This window comes from Scyliorhinus torazame, chromosome 12, assembly GCF_047496885.1.
Source record: "Scyliorhinus torazame isolate Kashiwa2021f chromosome 12, sScyTor2.1, whole genome shotgun sequence".
In the NCBI taxonomy this organism is placed as follows: Eukaryota; Metazoa; Chordata; class Chondrichthyes; order Carcharhiniformes; family Scyliorhinidae; genus Scyliorhinus; species Scyliorhinus torazame.
The window spans coordinates 67,377,156-67,399,555 of record NC_092718.1 but is presented as its reverse complement, the minus strand read 5'-3'; the positions used below and the strand labels follow the sequence as shown (position 1 = coordinate 67,399,555).

At 48.3% G+C, this 22,400-nt stretch overlaps 1 protein-coding gene across 1 annotated transcript in view; it reads left to right on the top strand.

Annotated features, from left to right (window-relative positions):
- Positions 1-22,400, top strand: part of LOC140386461 (sodium channel regulatory subunit beta-1-like) — a 95,264-nt gene that overhangs the window by 47,800 nt on the left and 25,064 nt on the right. Inside the window, exons 2-3 of the mRNA XM_072468828.1 lie at positions 1,259-1,425; positions 20,902-21,145. Coding sequence (XP_072324929.1) covers positions 1,259-1,425; positions 20,902-21,145 — 411 coding nt within the window. The remainder of the gene's footprint in view (positions 1-1,258; positions 1,426-20,901; positions 21,146-22,400) is intronic.

Below are 22,400 nucleotides of genomic sequence, written 5' to 3'. Positions count from 1 at the left end.
GAGGCCTTTATCCCCAGGGTTTGAGATCCCTGCCCCAGGGTTTGAGGCTTTTGTCTGCAGGATTTAAGACCTTTGTCCCCAGGGCTTGAGGCCTTTGTTCCAAGAGTTTGAGGCCGTTGTCCCCACTGTTTGAGGTTCATGTCCCCATAGTTTGAGGCCCTTTCCTCCAGGATTTGGGGTCCTTGTCTCCAGGTTTGAGGCCCTTGCCCCAAGACTTGAGGCCTTTCACCCCAGAGTTTGAGATCCTTGTCCCCATGGTTTGAGGTCCTTGTCTCCAGGGTTTGGGGACTTGTCACCATGGTTTGAGGCCATGGTGCTCATGGTATGAGGCCCTTGTCCCCAGGGTTTGAGGTCTTGGTCCCCACGATTTGAGGCACTTACCCCCAGAGCTTGAGGCCTTTGTCCCCAGGGTTTGAGCCCTTTGTCCCCAGGGTTTGAGGCCATTGTTACCAAGGTTTGATGTTCTTGTTCCCAGTGTTTGAGGTCCTTGTTCCCAGGACTTGAGGCCGTTCACCCCAGGGTTTGAGGCCCATGTCTCCATCATTTGAGGCCCTTGCCCCCAGGTTTGAGACCCTTGTCTCCAGGGTTTGAGGCCCTTGTCTGCAGGATTTGAGTCCTTTGTCCCCAGGGCTTTAGGCCCTTGGCCCAAGAGATTGCCGGCCTTGTCTCCAGAGTATGAGGCCCTTGTCCCCAGAGTTTCAGGTCCATATCCCCATGGTTTGAGGTCCATGTCTCAGGGGGTGTGGTCATTGTCCCCAGGATTTGGGTCATTGTCCCCAGGGTTTGAGGTTGTTGTCCCATGGGTCTGAGGCCCTTGCCCCCATGGTTTAGGGCCCTTGTCCCCATGGTTTGAGGTCTGGGTCCCCATGGTTTAAGGCCCATTGTTCCCAGGGTTTGAAGCCTTGGTCCACATGATTTGAAGCCCTTGCTCCCAGGGCTTGAGGCCCTTGTCTCCAGGGTTTGATGCCCTATTCCTTAGTCTCTGAGGTCCTTGTCTCTTGGGTTTGAGCTCCTAATCCCCAGTGTTTGAGGCCCTTGTCTCTTGGGTTTGAGGTCCTTGTCCTGCTGTTTGAGGCTCTTGTCTCTTGGTTTTGATCTCCCCTGTTCCCAGTGTTTGAGGCCCTTGTCTCTTGCGTTCGAGGTCCTTGTTCCCGGTGTTTGAGGCACTTGTCTGTAGGGACTGATACTCTTTTCCATGGTTTGAGATTCTGACCCCTGGAATTCACTCTCTTACCATGTTGTATTTGATTTTGTTCAGCGGATTGTTCAAATCCTGGGTGTGTCGAGGTTGAGTCAGATACTGAAGCTGTCAAAGATCACACAATGAAACTTCGGTGCATCTCATGTAAGAGACGTGGCGAAACTGAGGCCACGACTGTCAATGAGTGGGTCTTCCGACCACGGAAAAATGAATCCTTTCACAAGGTAGGGAAAGATCATCTACTCTGGTATTCCTGATGTGTGAGCCAGATGTTCCTTTTTAACATTCTGTCCTGTCAACCTCTGTAACCTTGATATTGGGCAGGAGAGGTGTAACATTCAGGCGACCTTCAATTTGAACTATTTGTGACCTGGGGGACATTATAATCTGTGTCTCTCCCTCTCTGGGATTCCTAACACTGGGAAAGACATGTCAAGGTGAAGCTGGAGTCATTGAGAATTTGGGGTGGAATTTTTCCGACTTATCCAACAGGCCCGGACGCAACCTACCTCATACAATCCAAAATAAAGCTTTGAACATTTAAATTAATTGTATATTTGGGGCAGCATGGTGGTGCTGTGATTAGCACTGCTGCCTCACGGCGCCGAGGTCCCAGGTTTGATCCCGGCCCCGGGTCACTGTCCGTGTGGAATTTGCACATTCTCCCCGTGTTTGCGTGGGTTTCGCCCCCATAATCCAAAAGATATGCAGGGTAGGCGGATTGGCCACGCTAAATTACCCCTTAATTGAAAAATGAATTGGGTACTCTAAATTTTTTTAAAATCCAGAAAAAACAAATTAATGAAAATTGTATATTTGATCACAGTGGATGGGGTGCGCAATGAAATACTGGGGGGCACGGAAACAATATGGAGTGCACTGGGGGCTGGAGATGTTCCAGGGAGTACTGGGATACATAAGGATGGAATGGAGCGTGCTGGGGAACACTGGGATGTATAGGAGTTTGCTGGGATATGACGGAGTGCGATGGGATACACTTTGATGGTGTTCTAGGATACACTAGGTTGTAATGGAGTGTACTGGGATATGATGGAGGGTTTGAGATGCATTGGGATGTGATGGAGCATGCAGGGATACACTGGGGTGTGATGGAGGGTTCCGAGATACACTGGGATGTGTGGGGATGTGCTGGGATATGATGGCGTATGATGGGATACACTGGGCCGTGATGGTGTTCTGGGACACACTGGGTTGTGATGGAGTGTATTGGAATACGCTGGGATATGATGGAGGGTTCCGAGATGCATTGGGATGTGTTGGGGCATGCTGGGATACACTGGGATGTGGTGGCGTGTACTGGGATATGATGGAGTGAGATGGGATATATTGGGCCATGATGGTTGTGGCGCACAAAGACTCCGTGAGACGAATAGAGTGAAGTCGATGAGGCTTTATTAAGCGTGTCTGTTCCCCAGCAGCCCGATAGTAAACTGGCCTGCGGGGGAAGGCACCGGCTTCTTATACTTCGCCTTCAGGGCGGAGTATGAGGTCAACGGCCAACCAGGACCCGGGATCTGTCAGCCAATGACATTAGGGCTTCCAGTCCCACATGACCCCCAATACATACTACCACAATGGTGGTCTGGGACACACTGGGATGTGATAGCTTGTGCTGGGATACACTGGGATATGATGGAGTGTGCTGGGACACACTGGGTTGTGATGGAGTGCGCTGGGATACACTGCATGTGATGGAGTGTGCTGGGATATGATGAAGTGTGATGGGATACATTGGGCCATGATGGTGTTCTGGGACACACTGGGATGTGATAGATTGTGCTGGGATACACTGGATGTAATGGAGTGTGCTGGGATATGATGGAGTGTGATGGGATACATTGGGCCATGATGGTGTTCTGGGACACACTGGGTTGTGATGGAGTGTGCTGGGATACACTGGATGTGATGGAGCGTGCTGGGATATGATGGAGTGTGATGGGATACATTGGGCCATGATGGTGTTCTGGGACACACTGGGTTGTGATGGAGTGTGCTGGGATACACTGGATGTGATGGAGTGTGCTGGGATATGATGGAGTGTGATGGGATACATTGGGCCATGATGGTGTTCTGGGACACACTGGGATGTGATAGATTGTGCTGGGATACTCTGGATGTAATGGAGTGTGCTGGGATATGATGGCGTATGATGGGATACATTGGGCCATGATGGTGTTCTGGGACACACTGGGTTGTGATGGAGTGTGCTGGGATGCACTGGGATATGATGGAGTGTGCTGGGATATGATGAAGTGTGATGGGATACATTGGGCCATGATGGTGTTCTGGGACACACTGGGATGTGATAGATTGTGCTGGGATACACTGGATGTAATGGAGTGTGCTGGGATATGATGGAGTGTGATGGGATACATTGGGCCATGATGGTGTTCTGGGACACACTGGGTTGTGATGGAGTGTGCTGGGATACACTGGATGTGATGGAGTGTGCTGGGATATGATGGAGTGTGATGGGATACATTGGGCCATGATGGTGTTCTGGGACACACTGGGTTGTGATGGAGTGTGCTGGGATACGCTGGATGTGATGGAGTGTGCTGGGATATGATGGAGTGTGATGGGATACATTGGGCCATGATGGTGTTCTGGGACACACTGGGTTGTGATAGAGTGTGCTGGGATGCACTGGGATATGATGGAGTGTGCTGGGACACACTGGGTTGTGATGGAGTGCGCTGGGACACACTGGGTTGTGATGGAGCCTGCTGGGTTACACTGTTCTGTGATGAAGAGTGCAGGGATGCTCTGGGATGTGATAGTGATGCTGGGCTACACTGGGCTGTGATGGAATGTACTGGGAAGTGATGGAGTGTGCTGGAATACATTGCCATATGATGGAGTTGCTGGCATTAACTGGGTTATGATGGAGTCTGCTGGGATACACAAGAATATGGTTGAGTGTGCTGTAATACACTGGATGTGATGGTGGCTGTGATGGTGTGTGCTGGGATACACTGGGATGTGATGGATTGTGCTGGAATACACATGGGATATAATGTGAGTTTGCTGGGATACAGTGGGCTGTGATGGAATGTGCTGGGATACAGTGGGATGTTCTGGAGTACGTTGGGAGTGTGCTGGGATACACATGGCTGTGGTGGAGGTTCTGGGATATGATGAAGTGTGCTGGGATACAAAGGCTGAGATTGAATGTACTGGGATACACAGGGCTGAGATGGAATGTTCTGGGATACACTGGGATATGATGGGGTTGCTGCTGTACACGGGGATGTGGTGGAGTGTGCTGGATTACACAAGGATGTGATGAAACTGCTGGGATACACTGGGATGTGATGGAATCGTTTGGGATACACTGGATATGATTGAGTGTGTTGAGAAACACTGAGGTGTGATGTAATGTGCTGGGATATATCGGGATGTGATGGAGTACGATGAATTACACTTTGATAAGATGGAGGGTGCCGATATACATTGGGATATGATTTTTTAAAAATATAAATTTAGAGCACCCAATTATTCTTTTCCAGTTAAGGGGCAATTTAGAGTGGCCAATCCTCTTACCCTGCACATCTTTGGGTTGTGGAGGTGAGACCCACTCAGACACGGGGCGAATAACCCGGGGCCGAGATCGAAACCGGGTCCTCGGCGCCATGAGGCAGCAGTGCTAATCACTACACTGGGATATGGTGGAGTGCGCTGGTATACACTGGGATGTGTTGAGGTTGCTGGGATATTCTGGTTTGTGATGGAGTTGTTGGGATACACTGGATGTGATGGAGTTGGTGTGATACACTAGGCTGTGATGTGGTGTGCTCAGATACGTCTGCACGGTGAAGCCTGCCTGTAGTGATATGTATATCTAGAGACATGTAAAGGGTTAATGATTACATCTTAGTGTAACACAACCACTAGAGGGCAACACTAGATTCCACTATATATATGAGAACTCAAAGCATCTTGGGTCGCTTCCAACCAGGAGCGACTAGACAGCAGAGTGTTAGAGAGATAGATCACAGCATAGTTAGCACGTGTAGTTTAAATTAGTTAATACTTTAATATAGATTACTTGATTACTAGTTATAGTTCTGTAGAGTGTGCAAACCCAATATTAATCAATTCGTTATTCAATAAATCTATTTTGCTTTAAGTTGAAGATTGGTGGTTTCTTAAGAATCACACCATCAGATCATTCTGGATATATAAAGCAAAAAGGAAAGATATATTACCAAAGAGTGCATAGAACATAGACCATTACAGCGCAGTACAGGCCCTTCGGCCCTCGATGTTGCGCCGACCTGTGAAACCACTCTAAAGCCTATTTACACTATTCCCTTATCGTCCATATGTCTATCCAATGACCATTTGAATACCCTTAGTGTTGGCGAGTCCACTACTGTTGCAGGCAGGGCATTCCACACCCTTACTACTCTCTGAGTAAAGAACCTACCTCTGACGTCTGTCTTATATCTATCTCCCCTCAATTTAAAGCTATGTCCTCTCGTGCTAGACATCACCATCCGAGGAAAAAGGCTCTCACTGTCCACCCTATCCAATTCTCTGATCATCTTATATGCCTCAATTAAGTCACCTCTTAACCTACTTCTCGCTAACGAAAACAGCCTCAAGTCCCTCAGCCTTTCCTCATAAGATCTTCCCTCCATACCAGGCAACATTCTGGTAAATCTCCTCTGCAACCTTTCCAATGCTTCCACATCCTTCCTGTAATGCGGTGACCAGAATTGCACGCAATACTCCAAATGCGGCCGCACCAGAGTTTTGTACAGCTGCAACATGACCTCATGGCTCCGAAACTCAATCCCTCTACCAATAAAAGCTAACACACCGTACGCCTTCTTAACAACCCTCTCAACCTGAGTGGCAACTTTCAGGGATCTATGTACATGGACACCGAGATCTCTCTGCTCATCCACACTGCCAAGAATCTTACCATTAGCTCAGTACTCTGTCTTCCTGTTATTCCTTCCAAAATTAATCACCTCACACTTTTCTGCATTAAACTCCATTTGCCACCTCTCAGCCCAGCGCTGCAGCTTATCTATGTCCCTCTGTAACTTATAACATCCTTCCGCACTGTCCACAACTCCACCGACTTTAGTGTCATCTGCAAATTTACTCACCCATCCTTCTACGCCCTCCTCCAGGTCATTTATAAAAATGACAAACAGCAGTGGCCCCAAAACAGATCCTTGTGGTGCACCACTAGTAACTGGACTCCAGTCTGAACACTTCCAATCAACCACCACCCTTTGTCTTCTTCCAGCTAACCAATTTCTGATCCAAACTGCTAATCTCCCTGAATCCCATGCTTCCGTATTTTCTGCAGTAGCCTACCATGGGGAACCTTATCAAACACTTTACTGAAATCCATATACACCACATAAACTGCTTTAGCCTCATCCACCTGTTTGGTCACCTTCTCAAAGAACTCAATAAAGTTTGTGAGGCATGACCTACCCTTCACGAAACCGTGTTGACTATGTCTAATCAAATTATTCCTTTCCAGATGATTATACACCCTATCTCTTATAAACTTTTCCAAGATTTTGCCCACAACAGAAGTAAGGCTCACTGGTCTATAGTTACCGGGGTTGTCTCTACTCCCCTTCTTGATCAAGGGGACAACATTTGCTATCCTCCAGTCTTCTGGCACTATTCCTGTTGACAAAGATGACTTAAAGATCAAAGCCAAAGGCTCAGCAATCTCCTCCCTAGCTTCCCAAAGAATCCTAGGATAAATCCCATCCGGCCCAGGGGACTTATCTATTTTCACCCTTTCCAGAATTGTTAACACCTCCTCCTTATGAACCTCAAGCCCTTCTAGTCTAGTAGCCTGAATCTCAGTATTCTCCTCGACAACATTGTCTTTTTCCTGTGTGAATACTGACAAAAAATATTCATTTAGCACCTCTCCTATCTCCTCGGACTCCAAGCACAACTTCCCACTACTGTCCTTGACTGGCCCTACTCTTACCCTAGTCATTCTTTTATTCCTGACATATCTATAGAAAGCTTTAGGGTTATCCTTGATCCTACCTGCCAAAGACTTCTCATGTCCCCTCCTGGCTCTTCTTAGCTCTCTCTTTAGGTCCTTCCTAGCTAACTTGTAACTCTCGAGCGCCCTTACTGAACCTTCATGTCTCATCTTTACATAAGCCTCCTTCTTCCTCTTGACAAGTGTTTCGACTGCCTTAGTAAACCACGGTTCCCTTGCTCGACCACTTCCTCCTTGCCTGACAGGCACATACTTATCAAGGACATGCAGTAGCTGTTCCTTGAACAAGCTCCACATTTCCATTGTGCCCATCCCCTGCAGTTTTCCTCTCCATCCGATGCATCCTAAGTCTTGCCTTATCGCATCATAATTGCCTTTCCCCCAGATATAACTCTTGCCCTGCGGTATATACCTATCCCTTTCCATCACTAAAGTAAACGTAATCGAATTGTGGTCACTATCACCAAAGTGCTCACCTACCTCCAAATCTAACACCTGTCCTGGTTCATTACCCAGTACCAAATCCAATACAGCCTCGCCTCTCGTTGGCCTATTTACATACTGTGTCAGGAAACCCTCCTGCACATATTGGACAAAAACGGACCCAACTAAAGTACTCGAACTATAGCGTTTCCAGTCAATATTTGGAAAGTTAAAATTTGGAAAGTTAAAGTTGTCCCCAATAACAACTACCCTGTTACTTTCGCTCCTATCCAGAATCATCTTTGCAATCCTTTCCACTATATATCTGGAACTTTTCGGAGGCCTATAGAAAACCCCTAACAGGGTGACCTCTCCTTTCCTGTTTCTAACCTCAGCCCATACTACCTCAGTAGACGAGTCCTCATCAAACGTCCTTTCTGCCACCAACGTCCTTGACTAACAATGCCACCCCTCCCCCTCTTTTACCACCTTCCCAGAGCTTACTGAAATATCCGGCACCTGCAACAACCATTCATGTCCCTGCTCTATCCATGTCTCCGAAATGGCCACAACATCGAAGTCCCAGGTACCAACCCATGCCGCAAGTTCACCCACCTTATTCCGGATGCTCCTGGCATTGAAGAAGACGCACTTTAAACCACCTTCCTGCCTGCCGGTACACTCCTGCAACTTTAAAACCTTACTCATGACCTCACTACTCTCAACCTCCTGTATACTGGAGCTACAATCCAGGTTCCCAAGCCCCTGCTGAACTAGTTTAAACCCTCCCGAAGAGCATTAGCAAATTTTCCCCCCAGGATATTGGTACCCCTCTGGTCCAGGTGTAGACCATCCCGTTTGTAGAGGTCCCACCGACCCGAGAATGAGCCCCAGTTATCTAGAAAGCTGAAACCTTCCCTCCTGTACCATCCCTTAGCCACGCGTTCAACTCCTCTCTTTCCCTATTCCTCATCTCGCTATCACGTGGCACGGGTAACAACGACGGAGGTATGCAAATTTCCCTTGCAACACCAATCAGCAGCTCCGCTCTACTGCCCTCTGCTGGATGCTTGTCTTCACTCGAACAGCTAGGGTCTCTAGCTCAGGTACACCTTCAGGTTAGGGTGACCACGACAGAGGTATGCAAATTTCCCTTGCAACACCAATCAGCAGCTCTGTTCTACTGCCCTCTGCTGGATGCTTGTCTTCACTTGAACAGCTAGGGTCTCTAGCTCAGTTACACCTTCAAGTTAGGGTGACCACGACGGAGGTATGCAAATTTCCCTTGCAACATCAATCAGCAGCTCCGCTCTACTGCCCTCTGCTGGATCCAAAGAGTAATATAGCACTGCCTTGGCTGAGTGAGAGTGCTTCTTGGAGTTGGGTGAAAACTGGAAATTAGGTGGAACTGGGGAAGGAGAAACTGGCAGCTGAGGCTGCAAGGGAGAGAAGTGACTGGTAAGTCTCCAGGGGCGGAATAGTAGACCTGCCAAATTTGAATCTCTCTGCTAAGTAGTGGTGACTGGTAAGTAGTTTATCTTATCTTTTCATTTATCTTTTTTTGGGGAGCATTGTAGTTGTATAAGTTAACCTCTGGGTTAAGACATGGCAGGAGATTCCCAGACCCGTGACATGCTCTTCTTATGTGATGTGGGAGTTCAGGAACACGTCCACTGTCCATGGCTCCTTCACGTGCAATAAGTGTGCCCAGCTGCAGCTCCTGTTAGACCGCTTGATGGCCCGGGAGCTGTGGATGGACTCACTTTGGAGCATCCATGATACTGAGGAAGTCGTGGATAGCACGTTTAGTGAGTTGGTCACACCGCAGATAAAGAGTACTGAGGGAGATAGGGAATGGGTGACCAACAGGCAGAGGAAGAGTAGGAAGGCAGTGCAGGGGTCTCCCGTGGTCATCTCCCTCCAAAACAGGTATACCGTTTTGGATACTGTTAAGGGAGATGGGTCACCAGGGGAAGGCAGCAGTAGCCAGGTTCATGGCACCGTGGCTGGCTCTGCTGTGCAGGAGGGCAGGAAAAAAAGTGGTAGAGCTACAGTGATATGGGATTCGATTGTAAGGGGATTGGCAGACATTTCTGCGGATGCAAACAAGACTCCAGGGTGGTGTGTTGCCTCCCGGGTGCAAGGGTCCTGCATGTCTCAGAATGGCTGCAGGGCAGTCTAAAGGGGGAGGGTGAACGGCCAGCTGTTGTGGTGCGTATAGACACCAATGACATAGGTAAAAAACGGGATGAGGTGTACATGCTGAATTTAGGGAGTTAGGAGCTAAACTAAAAAGTAGGACCTCAAAGGTAGCAATCTCGAGATTGCTACCAGTGCCACGTGCTAGTTAGAGTAGGAATGACAGGAGAGACAGGATGAATGCCTGGCTTGAGAGATGGTGCAGCAAGGAGGGATTCAGATTTTTGGGACATTGGAACAGGTTCTGGGAGAGGTGGGACCATTACAAATTGGACGGTCTACACCTGGGCAGGACTGGAACCAAAGTCCCAGGGGGATTGTTTGCTAGCGCTGTTGGGGAGGGTTTAAACTAATATGCTAGGTGGAGGGGAACTTATGTAAGGAATCAGAGAAAGAGGGAGCAAGGATAAAAACAAAAGGTAGAAAAGGGAATAAGAAAAATGATAGGCTGAGAAACTAAGGGCAAAATTCAAACAGGACAAAAGCGAAAAATATTGGGAGCAAGACAAACAATGTGAAAAAGGCAAGCTTAAAGGCTCTGTGCCTTAGTGCATGGAGCATTTGCAATAAAGTGGATGAACTAATCACGCAGATAGATATAAATGGGTATGATATAATTGGGAATACGAAGACATGGCTGCAGGGTGACCAGGGATGGGAACTGAATGTCCCAGGGTATTCAGTATTTAGGAATTTCAGGCATAAAAGAAAATGTGGTGACATGGCATTGTTGGTCAAAGAGGAAATTAACACAATAGTGAGAAAGGATATTAGCTCTGACAATGTGGAGTCTGCATGGTTAGAGTTGAGAAATATCAAGAGGCAAAAACATTAGTGGGTGTCATATATAGACCCCCAAACTGCAGTGTTGATGTTGGGAGTAGCATTAAACAAGAAATTAGAGATGCATGTAATAAAGGAATATTGGTGATCATGGGTTGATTTTAATCTGCACATAGATTGGGCAAATCAAATTAGCCACAGTGCCGCAGAGGAGGAATTCCTGGAGTGATGGTTTTATTGACCAATATGTGGAGGAACCAACTAGAGAGCAGACCATCTTAGACTGGGGACTGTGTAATGAGAAGGGAATCATTGCCAATCTGGCTGTGCGAGATCCCTTGGGGATGAGCGACCATAACATGATAGAATTTTTTATCAGGATGGAGAGTGAAGGAGTTGATTCTGAATCTTAATAAAGGAAACTATGAAGATCTGAGGCATGAGTTGGCCTTGATAGATTGGGGAGAGTTACTTAAAGGGGTGACAGTGGATAGGCAATGGCAAACATTCAAGGAACGCATGGGGGAACTGCAGCAACTGTTCATTCTGTCTGGCACCAAAGCAAAATGGGTAAGAGGGCCAATCCATGGCTTACAAAGGAAATTAAAAATAGTATCTGATCTAAGGAAGAAGCGCGCATGTTCACCAAGAAAAATAATAGGTCTGAGGATTGGGAGCAGTTTAGAATTCAACAAAGAAGGACCAAGTGATTGATTAAGAAGGGGAAATTACAGTATGAAAATAAGCTTGCAGAGAACACAAAGACTGACACTAAGAGTATCTATAGATCTGTGAAGAGAAAGCGATTGGTTAAGACAAATGTAGGCCTCCTACAGACAGAAACAAGGGAATATATAATAAGGGACAAAGAAATGGCTGAGCAATTGAATACATACTTTGGTTCTGTCTTCACAAAAGAGGACACAAATCAGATACCAGAAATGTTGGAGAATGAAAGGTTTAGTGAGAGGGAAGAACTGAGGGAGGTTAATATTAGTAGAGAAATGGTGCTGGGAAAATTGTTGGGATTGATGGCAGATAAATCCCCAGGACCTGATAATCTGCATCCCAGAGTGCTTAAGGAGGTGGCTCTGGAAATAGTGGATGCATTTGTGGTCATCTTCTGGGATTCTATAGACTCTGGAACAGTCCCTGCAGATTGGAGGGTAGCTAATGTCACTCCAATATTCAAAAAGGGAGGTAGAGAGAAAACAGGGAATTATAGACCAATAAGCCTAATATCGGTAGTGAAATTAAATGAAATGAAATGAAAATCACTTATTGTCACAAGTAGGCTTCAAATGAAGTTACTGTGAAAACCCCTAGCCGCCACATTCCGGCGCCTGTTCAGGGAGGCTAGTACGGGAATTGAACCGTGCTGCTGGCCTGCCATGGTCTGCTTTCAAAGCCAGCGAAGTGGGGGAAATTCTTGACTTCATTATCAAGGACTTTATAGCAGAGCATTTAGAAAACAGTGGCAGGATCAGTCAGAGTTAGCATGGATTTATGAAGGAGAAACCATGCTTGACAAATCTGTTGAAATTCTTTGCAGATGTAACTCGTACAGTTGACAAGAGGGAGCTAGTCGATGTGGTATATTTGGACATTCAGACAGAAGGCATTTGACAAAGTCCCACATCAGAGATATTGTGCAAGATTAAAGCACATGGGATTGGGGGAAATGTATTGAGGTGGATAGAAAACTGGTTGGCAGAGAAGAAACAAAGAGTAGGAATTGATGGGTCCGTTTCAAATTGGCAGGCAGTGACTAGTGGGGTGCCACAGGGATCGGTGCTGGGATCCCAGCTATTCACAATATATATTAATGATTTGGATGAGGGAACAAAATGTAACATCCCAAAGTTTGCAGAGGATATCAAGTTGGGCGGGAGGGTGAACTGTGACGAGGGTGCAGAAAAAACAGGAAGGCAGATTACTACCTTGAACGGTTGTAAATTGGGAGAGGGGAGTGTGCAGTGGGACCTGGGTGTCCTTGCGCACTGGTTGCTGAAGGTAAGCATGCAGGTGCGGCAGGCGGGAAAGAAGGCTAATGGTATGTTGGCGTTCATTGCGAGAAGTTTCGAGTACAGGAGCAGAGATGTGTTGTTGCAATTATACAGGGCCTTGGTGAGGCCACACCTAGAATATTGTGTGCAGTTTAGGTCTTCTTTTCTGAGGAAGGTGTTCTTGCTCTCGAGGGAGTGCAGCAAAGGTTTCCAAGACTGATTCCAGGGATGGCGGGACTGCCATATGAGGAGAGATTGAATGGGTTAGGATTGTTCTCGCTGGAGTTCAGAAGAATGAGGGGGGATCTCATAGAGACGTATAAAATTCTAACAGGACTAGACAGGGTAGATGCAGGGAAGATGTTCCCAATGGTAGGTGTGTCCAGAACTAGGGGTCACAGTCTGAGGATTCAGGGTAAACCATTTCGGACAGAGATGAGGAGACATTTCTTCACTCAAAGAGTGGTGAGCCTGTGGAATTCATTACCACAGGAAGTAGTTGATGCTGAAACATTGACTATATTCAAGAGACGGCTAGATATAGCACGTGGGGCGAATGGGATCAAAGGTTATGGGTAGAAAGCAGGATTAGGCTACTGAGTTGGATGATCAGACATGATCGTGATAAATGGCAGAGCAGGCTCGAAGGGCCAAAAGGCCTCCTCCTGCTTCTATCTTCTATGTATCTATGTGATGGGGTTACTGGGATACACTGGAATGTATCTGCAATGTCACCTACGTGACTGCTTGGAGACAGCGGACTGGTCCATATTTAACAACTCAGCGACCAACCTAAAGGAGTGTGCCACATGGTCCCAGACTTCATCAGCAAATATGTGGACGGCTGCGTGCCAGAGAAAGCAATACGTACGTTCCCCAACCGGAAACCATGACTCAAACGCGAGCTTGACTCCCTACTGAAGGACAGATCTGTGCATTCAAGTCAGGGGACTCCGGCCTAAACAGAAAATCCAGGTATGACCTCCGCAAAACCATCCGGGATGCCAAGAGACAATATCAGACCAAGCCAGAGTCACAGATTAGCGTTACAGACTCTCGTCGGTTGTGGCAATGCCTAAACAACATAATGGGCTACAGTATCTCCGACAGCAGCGCCCCCTCCCCGATAAACTCAATGCATTCTATGCTCGGTTTGAGCAAGAAATCATCAATCCACTGCCGACTGCCCCAGCAGCCCCGGACACACCCATACCTACCGTCACAGCTTCCGAAGTGAACCCTCGGAAGGCGACAGGTCCGGACGGGATCCCTGGTCGTGCATTCAGAGTCTGGGCTAACCAGCTGGCAGATGTGTTCGCGGACATCTTCAACCTGTCCCTACTCCGCAACGAGGTCCCCACCACCATCATACCGATGCCAAAGAAGAACCAGGCAACGTGCCCCAATGACTACCGTCCGGTGGCCCTGACATCAATCATAATGAAGTGCTTCGGGAAGTTGGTCATGAAGCACATGAACTCCATTCTCCCAGGATACCTAGATTCACTGCAATTCGCATACCGCCGCAACCGGTCCACAGCAGACGCCATCTCCCTGGCCCTACACTCATCCCTGGAGCATCTCGACAACAAGGACTCCTACATCAGACTCCAATTTATTGACTACAGCTCAGCCTTCAACACCATAATCCCAGTCAAGCTCATATCAAAGCTCCAAAACCTAGGACTTGGCTCCTCACTCTGCAACTGGATTCTTGACTTTCTGACCCATAGACCACAATCAATAAGAATAAACAACAACGCTGTTATGCAACCATTCGTGGTAATATGTTGTGTTCTTTGTCTTTTCTTCCTGAATGATCAGATGTGTTGTTGACACAGAATCCACCAATCAAAAGATTGAAACAAAACTAATTTATTATAATACTATTAAATGAAGTTTGCACACTCTACTGATCTGCAGATAATAATTAAGTAATATTGAATCTGTCTAGCAGTATGGAATAATCTAAATAGTCACTAACTGCACTATGATCTAACTTTGTGTTAACTCTGTCTAATCTAATCTTCCCCTTAAACTGTCACCATGCTTTCTCCTTATGCTACTCCCAGAATTCCCTCAGGGTCTGATTTAAATATAGTGAAGTGGTAGTGCCCTCTAGTGTTTGATTTACACCGAGATGAAATAATTAACCCTTCACTAACCTGACTATATACATATCATTACAAACACCTCCTCCACGATAGTCCTCAATACCTGGGCCCCACAAGGCTGCGTACTTAGCCCCCTACTATAGAACTGACCACCCCCCTGCCACTAACGCTCGGCTGATGACAAAATAGTCAATCCTGGAAAAAAACATTGCGTACTAAAGAGAAGAACAAGTTCTCTTTTTCCCCCATGTGTCCGAACCGCCAAGGGCCTGTTCTGCCCAGCTATTTCCATAAAAGCAATTAAAGCCTTTGCCACATCCCCCGGGACAGCGATTTTGGCCTAGAACGATCCACCCCATTGGATCTAACACACAGTTCATGTCCCCTCCCATAATAAGCTGATGGGTGTCCTGATCCGGTATTGGTGCCAGCAGCCATTTCATGAACATTGTACCATCCCAATTTGGAGCGTAAACATTCACCAACACCACCTGTTTCCCTTCTATATTACTATAACATACCCCCTCCCGTATCTGATAATACCTTCTCCGAACGAAACCCGATCCTTTTATTAATAAGGATTGTCACTCCCTGAGCCCTGCTGTCAAATGCAGAGTGAGAAAACATGGCTCACCCAAGCCTTCCGAAACCGTGCCTGATCCCGCTCGTGCATGTGGGTCTCCTGGAGGAATGTCACATCGGCTCCCAAGTTCTTTAAATGAGCAAAGACCCATGCTCTTTTGACTGGGCCCCACACATTCCAGGTGACCACCCTTGTTGGGGGTCACGTAACCCCTCCCCAGCCTCGGGTCAGCCAATACCACCGCAAAATGTCATAGCTTCGCCAATGATTCACAGGCCTTAGGCCCACCTGAGATGGTTTCCCAACCCACCTAACTGGTGGATCAGAAAAAGATAAGTGGTCACTGTCAGTTCCTCCCCCAGTCAACAATTAGCCCATCGTCTCTTCTACCAACCCCCCCTCCCCCACTCTCTAGACCCATCGAGCTTAACCAAACTGACCCGATATGTTACAGCCTCATCTCCCACTAGACTTCTGTGAACTAGCAAACTTCCTGGTGCTTGTAAGGTGACCCCCCCAGTCCAGGTTCCACACATTCCTTAATCATCGCCTTCATATTTGCCCAAAGCACGTTTCTCCCCCCCCCGATCCTCTTTCCCGCCCATAATAAACAAAGGCCTTAAACTGAGGAAACACACCCCCATCGACCCAGCAACTACTAAGCCCATAAAGAAGGATCATCCTAAAAAGAACAGACAAATTGATCCCATCCAAACACCTTCATCATTAACCCAACTCAACACCTTAACAACATGAACATGAACAATAAAAACAGTGTTAATGTAAGCCTATTGTGACAATAAAGATTATTATAAAGAATAGGGAAGCCCCTCTGTAATTTCCACAGTCGAACCAGTCTCCTTTCTTGAAGGTGGTCACAATTAAGGTGTCTCTGAGATCATCCAGCATGCTCTCTTCCTTCCAGACAAGGGTGAAGAAGTTGCGGACTCTTGTCAACAGTGTATCGTCACTGCATTTTAGTACTTCACAGGGGATTCCATCTGCACTAAAGGCCTGTTGTTCTTCAGCTTTCAGATGGCTTTTTTGACCTCACGGTGAGCTGAGGTGGTGGCGGGTAGCTTGGTGTGGGATGGTGTCAAGTGCGTTTGTTGAAGGCTGTTTTTCGGTTATGGAGGTCCTCGAAGTGCTCTCTCCAGCGGGCGTTGACTGCCTCTCTGTCTTTGATCAGTGCCTCCTTGTTTTGACTCTTAGTGGGGTGGGCCCCTGGGTACCTGGACCATAGATGGCTTGGTTATGCTGAAGAAGCCACGCACATCATGGTTATCGGTGAGTTGCTAAGCACTCATTGTTGGAGGGTCAGTACTGAGGGACTTCTGCGCTGTTGGAGGATCAGTACTGAGGGAGTGTTGTGCTGCGGATGGTCAGTATTGAGAGAGTGCTGCACTGTCAGATTGTCAGTATTGAGGGAGCGCTGCACTGTTGGAGGGTCAGTACTGAGGGACTTCTACACTGCTGGAGGGTCAGTACTGAGGGAATGCTGTGCTGTGGATGGTCAGTACTGAGGGAGTGCTGCACTGTCAGAGGGTCAGTACTGAGGGAGCGCTGCACTGTCAGAGGGTCAGTACTGAGGGAGTGCTGCACTATCAGAGGGTCAGTACTGAGGGAGTGCTGCACTGTTGGAGGATCAGTACTGAGGGAGTGTTGTGCTGCGGATGGTCAGTATTGAGGGAGTGCTGCACTGTCAGATTGTCAGTACTGAGGGAGTGCTGCACTGTTGGAGGGTCAGTACTGAGGGACTTCTGCACTGTTGGAGGGTCAGTACTGAGGTAATGCTGCACTGTCAGAGGGTCAGTACTGAAGGAATGCTGCACTGTCAGAGGGTCAGTACTGAGGGAGTGCTGCACTGTCAGAGGGTCAGTACTGAGGGAGTGCTGCACTGTCAGAGGGTCAGTACTGAGGGAGTGCTGCACTGTCAGAGGGTCAGTACTGAGGGGGTGCTGCACTGTCAGACGGTCAGTACAGGGGTGGGGGTGGTTTGACTGTAACAAAAGGTCGTGGAAGGCCTGGAGGGGTAAGGCCCGAGGTTATGGTGATGCCATATAGGGGTGGCGGCACGGGGGTTGGTGGGGGTGGTCGTGCTCGCTGACCCAGTTGGGGGGGTGGGGGGGGGGGGGGGTGAAGGCGTTGGCTGGGCTGACGAAGGAGATGGGAGGAGTGGATCTGTGGAGGTTTTTACACCCAAGGGATCGAAGGTATTCATTTTTCTACCTGGTGCACAAGCTGTATTCGGGGATTGACAGTGGTGGGAAAGGCGCTATTTGCTGAGGTTAAAAGGCCAGAGTACTCAGCAATTGTTAATTTCAGATCATGCTCCGCATTGGATGGATGTGACTTTGGAGAAGGGGGCAGCCCAGAGGTCGGGTGGAGAATGGATGTGGGGTTATTGGTGTGCTGGAGTTTCTGTCACAAGATAGGGAGGTGATTGTGGAGTCGTGCAGTTTAATTGCACGGGACGGGTCTCATGGTTGGTGGTCTGGGAGGCTCAGAGGGCAGTGGTGAGGAGGGAGGTGATCTCGCTAAGGTGGATAGGGAGGAGAGGGAGGAACGTCAACGACTGATAGAAGAGATTTTGGAGGTGGGTGAGAGGTACGCGGGGGACCCGGGTGTCCTGGTGAAGAGGAAGGAGTTGCAGGCAAGGTTTGACCTATTGTCCAGGGGGAAAGCGGTACCTCAGCTGAGAACGGCAAAGGTAGCTGTCTATGAGTACGGGGAGAAGGCAGAGCGTAATTTGGCAGGTCAGCTCCGGAGGGAGGCCGCCGTGAGGAAGATAGGTCTGGTGTGGGGTAAGGTGGTGGAGTTGGTGCTGGCTCTGGAACAGGTGCTTGAGGAGTTCTATAGGGACCTGTATAGGTCGGAGCCACCAGAGGAGGAGAGGGAGATGAGGGAGTTTCTTGGTGCACTGGAGTGTCCGCAGTTGGGGGAATGGTAGGGTTGAAGGAGTCGGTGGGGGAGGAGGAGGTGAAGGTGGCGATTGGGAGGATACAGGCAGGGAAGGCAGTGGGACCCTATGGGTTTCCGGTCAGCCTTTATAAAGGATTTAAGGACAGGGTTGTGCCATTGGTGGTGGGAATGTTTGGGGACACGATGGTTAGGGGTGTCTTGCCGCAAATGGGACAGGCCTCCATGAAAAATGAAATGAAAATCGCTTATTGTCACAAGTAGGCTTCAATGAAGTTACTGTGAAAAGCCCCTAGTCGCCACATTCCGGCGCCTGTTCGGGGAGGCTGTTACGGGAATTGAACCGTGCTGCTGGCCTGCTTTCAAAGCCAGCAATTTAGCCCTGTGCTAAACAGCCCATCTCATTGTTGTTAAAGAAAGATAAGCATCCGGAGGAGTGTGGGTCATATAGGCCCATATCTCTAATGAATATAGACGCCAAGATACTGGCAAAGATGTTGGCGTTAAGGTTGGAAAGGTGCCTCCCAAAGATGATTGGGGAGGACCAGATGGGATTCGTATAGGGAAGACAGTTGTTCTCGAATGTGAAGATGGTTCTGAATGTGATGCTTTCTCCGGCAGAGGGGAGGGAGACGGAGTGGTGGTGGTGTTAGATGAGAAGGCATTTGATCGAGTGGAGTTATTTGATGGCGGTATTGGAGAAATTTGGGATTGGGCCGAAGTTTGTGACGTGGGGGCAGCTGCTATATAAGGAGCCGATGGCGAGCATGCATACAAATAGTATAACCTCAGGGTTTTTCATACTGCACTGGGGTACGAGGCAGTGCAATAAACCCAACGACTCCCCTTCTGTTTGCATTGGCTGTAGAGCCCTTGGCTATTGCTCTGAGGAGCTCGGGATTGTGGAAGGGGATGGGTGGAACATAGGGTGTCCTTGTATGCAGATGATTTGTTTCGGAGCCGTGCTCTTCGGTGGGGAGTATAATGGGGTTGCTCCAGAGATTTGGGATGTTTTCAGGGTATAAGTTGAATTTCGGGAAAAGTGAGTATTTTGTGATCTCCCCTCTGGGAGTGGGAGCGGGGGTGGTGGGGGCTACCATTTCGCCTGGGGGCATCTCATTTTAAGTATTTGGGCATACAGCTGGCCCGGGACTGGGCAGGGCATCGGAAGTTTAACTTTGGTGGGGAGGGTGAAGGCTGATTTGCTGAGACGGGACAATCTCCCTCTGTCATTGGCGGGCTGTGTACAGGCAGTGAAGATAAATGTTTTGTCGCGATTCTTGTTCTTGTTTCAATGTCTGCGGATCTTTTTGCCCAAGGCATTTTTCAGAGGGGGGGTGGACAGGCTGATCTCCTTGTTTGTTTGGGCGGGGAAGGGGACGGCAGGTGGGGGGGGGTTAGGTCTCCTAAATTTGCTGTATTATTATTGGGCGGCAAATGCAAAGAAGGTGCGGGGCTGGAGCAGGGAGGGGGTTGCAGTCACTGGTGACGGCTCCGCACGCGATGGCCACAGGGAAGCACTCGGTGAGTCTGGTGGTGCTGGCCTCATTGATGATCTGGAGGCGGTTTAGACAGCATTTTGGGTTGGGAGCTGGGTCAGGGGGATGCCGAATAGGGGGAATCATGGGCGCGAGCTGGGGAGGATGGATGCAAGGTTTTGGGGATGGGAAGAGAGGGGGATTAAGGAAATGAAGGACTTGTTTCTGGGAGGGCGATTTGTGAGTTTGGAGGAGCTGGACTAGACGTTTGGGCAGGCGCGGGCCGAAAGCTTTAGGTATATGCAGGTGCGGGACTTTGCAAGGATGTTCTTTCCGACCTTCCCGATAGTGCCTGCCTCCTCGCTGTTGGAGGCGGAGCTGTCAGTGGGGGGTTTGGAGAGGGGGATTATCTCGGCAATTTATGGGAGGATCATGGTGGAAGACAGGGTGTCCATGGAGTGGGTTAAAGTGAAGTGGGAGGAGGACTTGGGGGTGGAGCTGGAAGAGGTTCTGTGGAGTGAGGTGCTACGGAGGGTAAATGCCTCAACTTTGTGCGCAAGGCTGGGACTGATACAGCTGAAGGTCTTGTACGGGGCACACCTCACAAAGTTTAGGATGAGCTGATTGTGCGAGGAGGTAGAGGATGTCTGTGAGCGATGTGGGAGGAGTCCATCTAATCACGTACATATGTTTTGGGCCTGCCCGATGTTGGAAAGGTTTTGGAAGATGGTGCTCAGCACCATTTCGGGGGTTTTGCATGTCGATGTGGAGCCCGGTCCCCTCAAAGCCATATTTGGGATGTTGGACCAACCGGAGCTGCAGGCGGGTGCGGGGGCAGATGTTTTAGCCTTCGTCTCGCTGATTGCTCGTAGGGGGGGGGTCTTGTTGGGGTGGAGGTCAGCTTCTCCACCCTGTGCCTTGGTGTGAAGGGGGGGACCTGCTGGAGCTCCTGATCCTGGAAAAGGTGAAGTTTGCTCTGAGAGGGGACGAATGATGGGTTCTACAATTGTTGGGGTTTGTTCATCATGCATTTGGTTGGTTACAATTGACTGTTGGGGGATGCGGTTTGGGTGAGCTGGGGGGGTTTTGTGGGGTTGTTTTTTATTGTAAAACTGTTGAAAAGTTGTTGAATAAAAATACTTTAAAAAAAGTATTTTCTGACCTTGTGTTTTTTTTCAGATATATGAGTATGCTTTCCCAGATGTGAACATTGCTTATGGTAATTTTGAGAATCGGATCCAGTGGTTCGGAAGCAAAAAAACAGAAGACATCCAGGAGGCAACAATAATCCTGCACAATGTCAGCTTCAGCGATGCTGGAACCTATCGATGTTTCTTCAACAGAACCTTCTACTACAGGGGTGGAAAGTTCATTTTGTTCACACAAGTTAACAAGACCATAGAGCTGACGGTGGCGGCTAAAGGTACTGGGGTGAATTCTCCGCCTCCCCAGCCGCGTGTCCCTCGGCGGCGCGCGGCACTCATGGTATTCTCCGTTGCCACTACCGACCAATGGGATTTCTCATTGTGGCCACCCCACGCCGCCAGGAAACCCGCGGACAGATGTGTGCTGCCAGCGGCAAGGGAGAATCCTATCAACAGCGAATTCACCCCACTGAATACAAAACTGAAAAAATCCCCGCCACCCCGCCAAATCTAAAGGACTGAGCCTCTTCAGCACTGTGAAGGGTACAAAATTGGACCAGGAGCAGTTCCAATAGCCATCAGAGAGGAGATGGGGTAGCGAGCAAGGGGAGATTCCATTGGGGGTGAAGTATCAGCCTCACCAATCTCTGATGCCAGAATACATAGGACAAGATTCAGAATGCTCTAAATCTGAGAGTTGTCCTTCACAGGACTGCAGAATCAGACTGATTCCTGGGACAGTGGGACTGTCATATGAGGATAAACTAAGTCAGTTAGGATTATATTCATTGGAGTTTAGAAGAGTGAGAGGGGATCTCATAGATACTTGCAAAATTCTAACAGGTTTAGACAGGGTAGTTTCAGAAAGAATGATCCCGATGGTGGGGGATCCAGAACTAGGTGTCATAGTTTGAGGATAAGGGACAAACCTTTTAGGACTGAGGTGAGGAGAGGTTTCTTCACCCAGAGAGTGGTGAATCTGTGGAATTCACTACCACAAAAAGTACCACGAAAACATTGTGTAATTTCAAGATGGAATTAGATATAGCTCTTATGGCTAAAGGGGTCAACGGAATATGCAAGGGAAGGCGGGATCAAGGTATTGAATTTGATGATCAGCCATGATCATAATTAATGGCAGAGCAGGTTTGAAGTGCCAAATAGTCTCCTCCTGCTTCCATTTTCTATGATTGTTTCTGTGTAATCAGGGCCAGCCAAGGCATAATAGCTTCTTCCAAAAATACAGCAGATGTTAGAGTAGAAAAACAAATTGTTGGAAACTAAGAGATATTCATCTCTAAGAGAAGGAGAGTGTTCTGTTATACTCAAAAACACCAACAGCTACTGCAAACTATGATGGGCTTGTGAGATACTGCAAGGCAGAATGTGGGTACTAATTTAAATTTGCTGAATGCTTTCTTTCATTCTTGGCATCAAAAGATAGCCATTCACACTTCATAATCATCAACATTGACATTAACTCTGGATCACTGTCCGTCTGGAGTTTGCATATTCTCACCGTGTTTGCGTGGG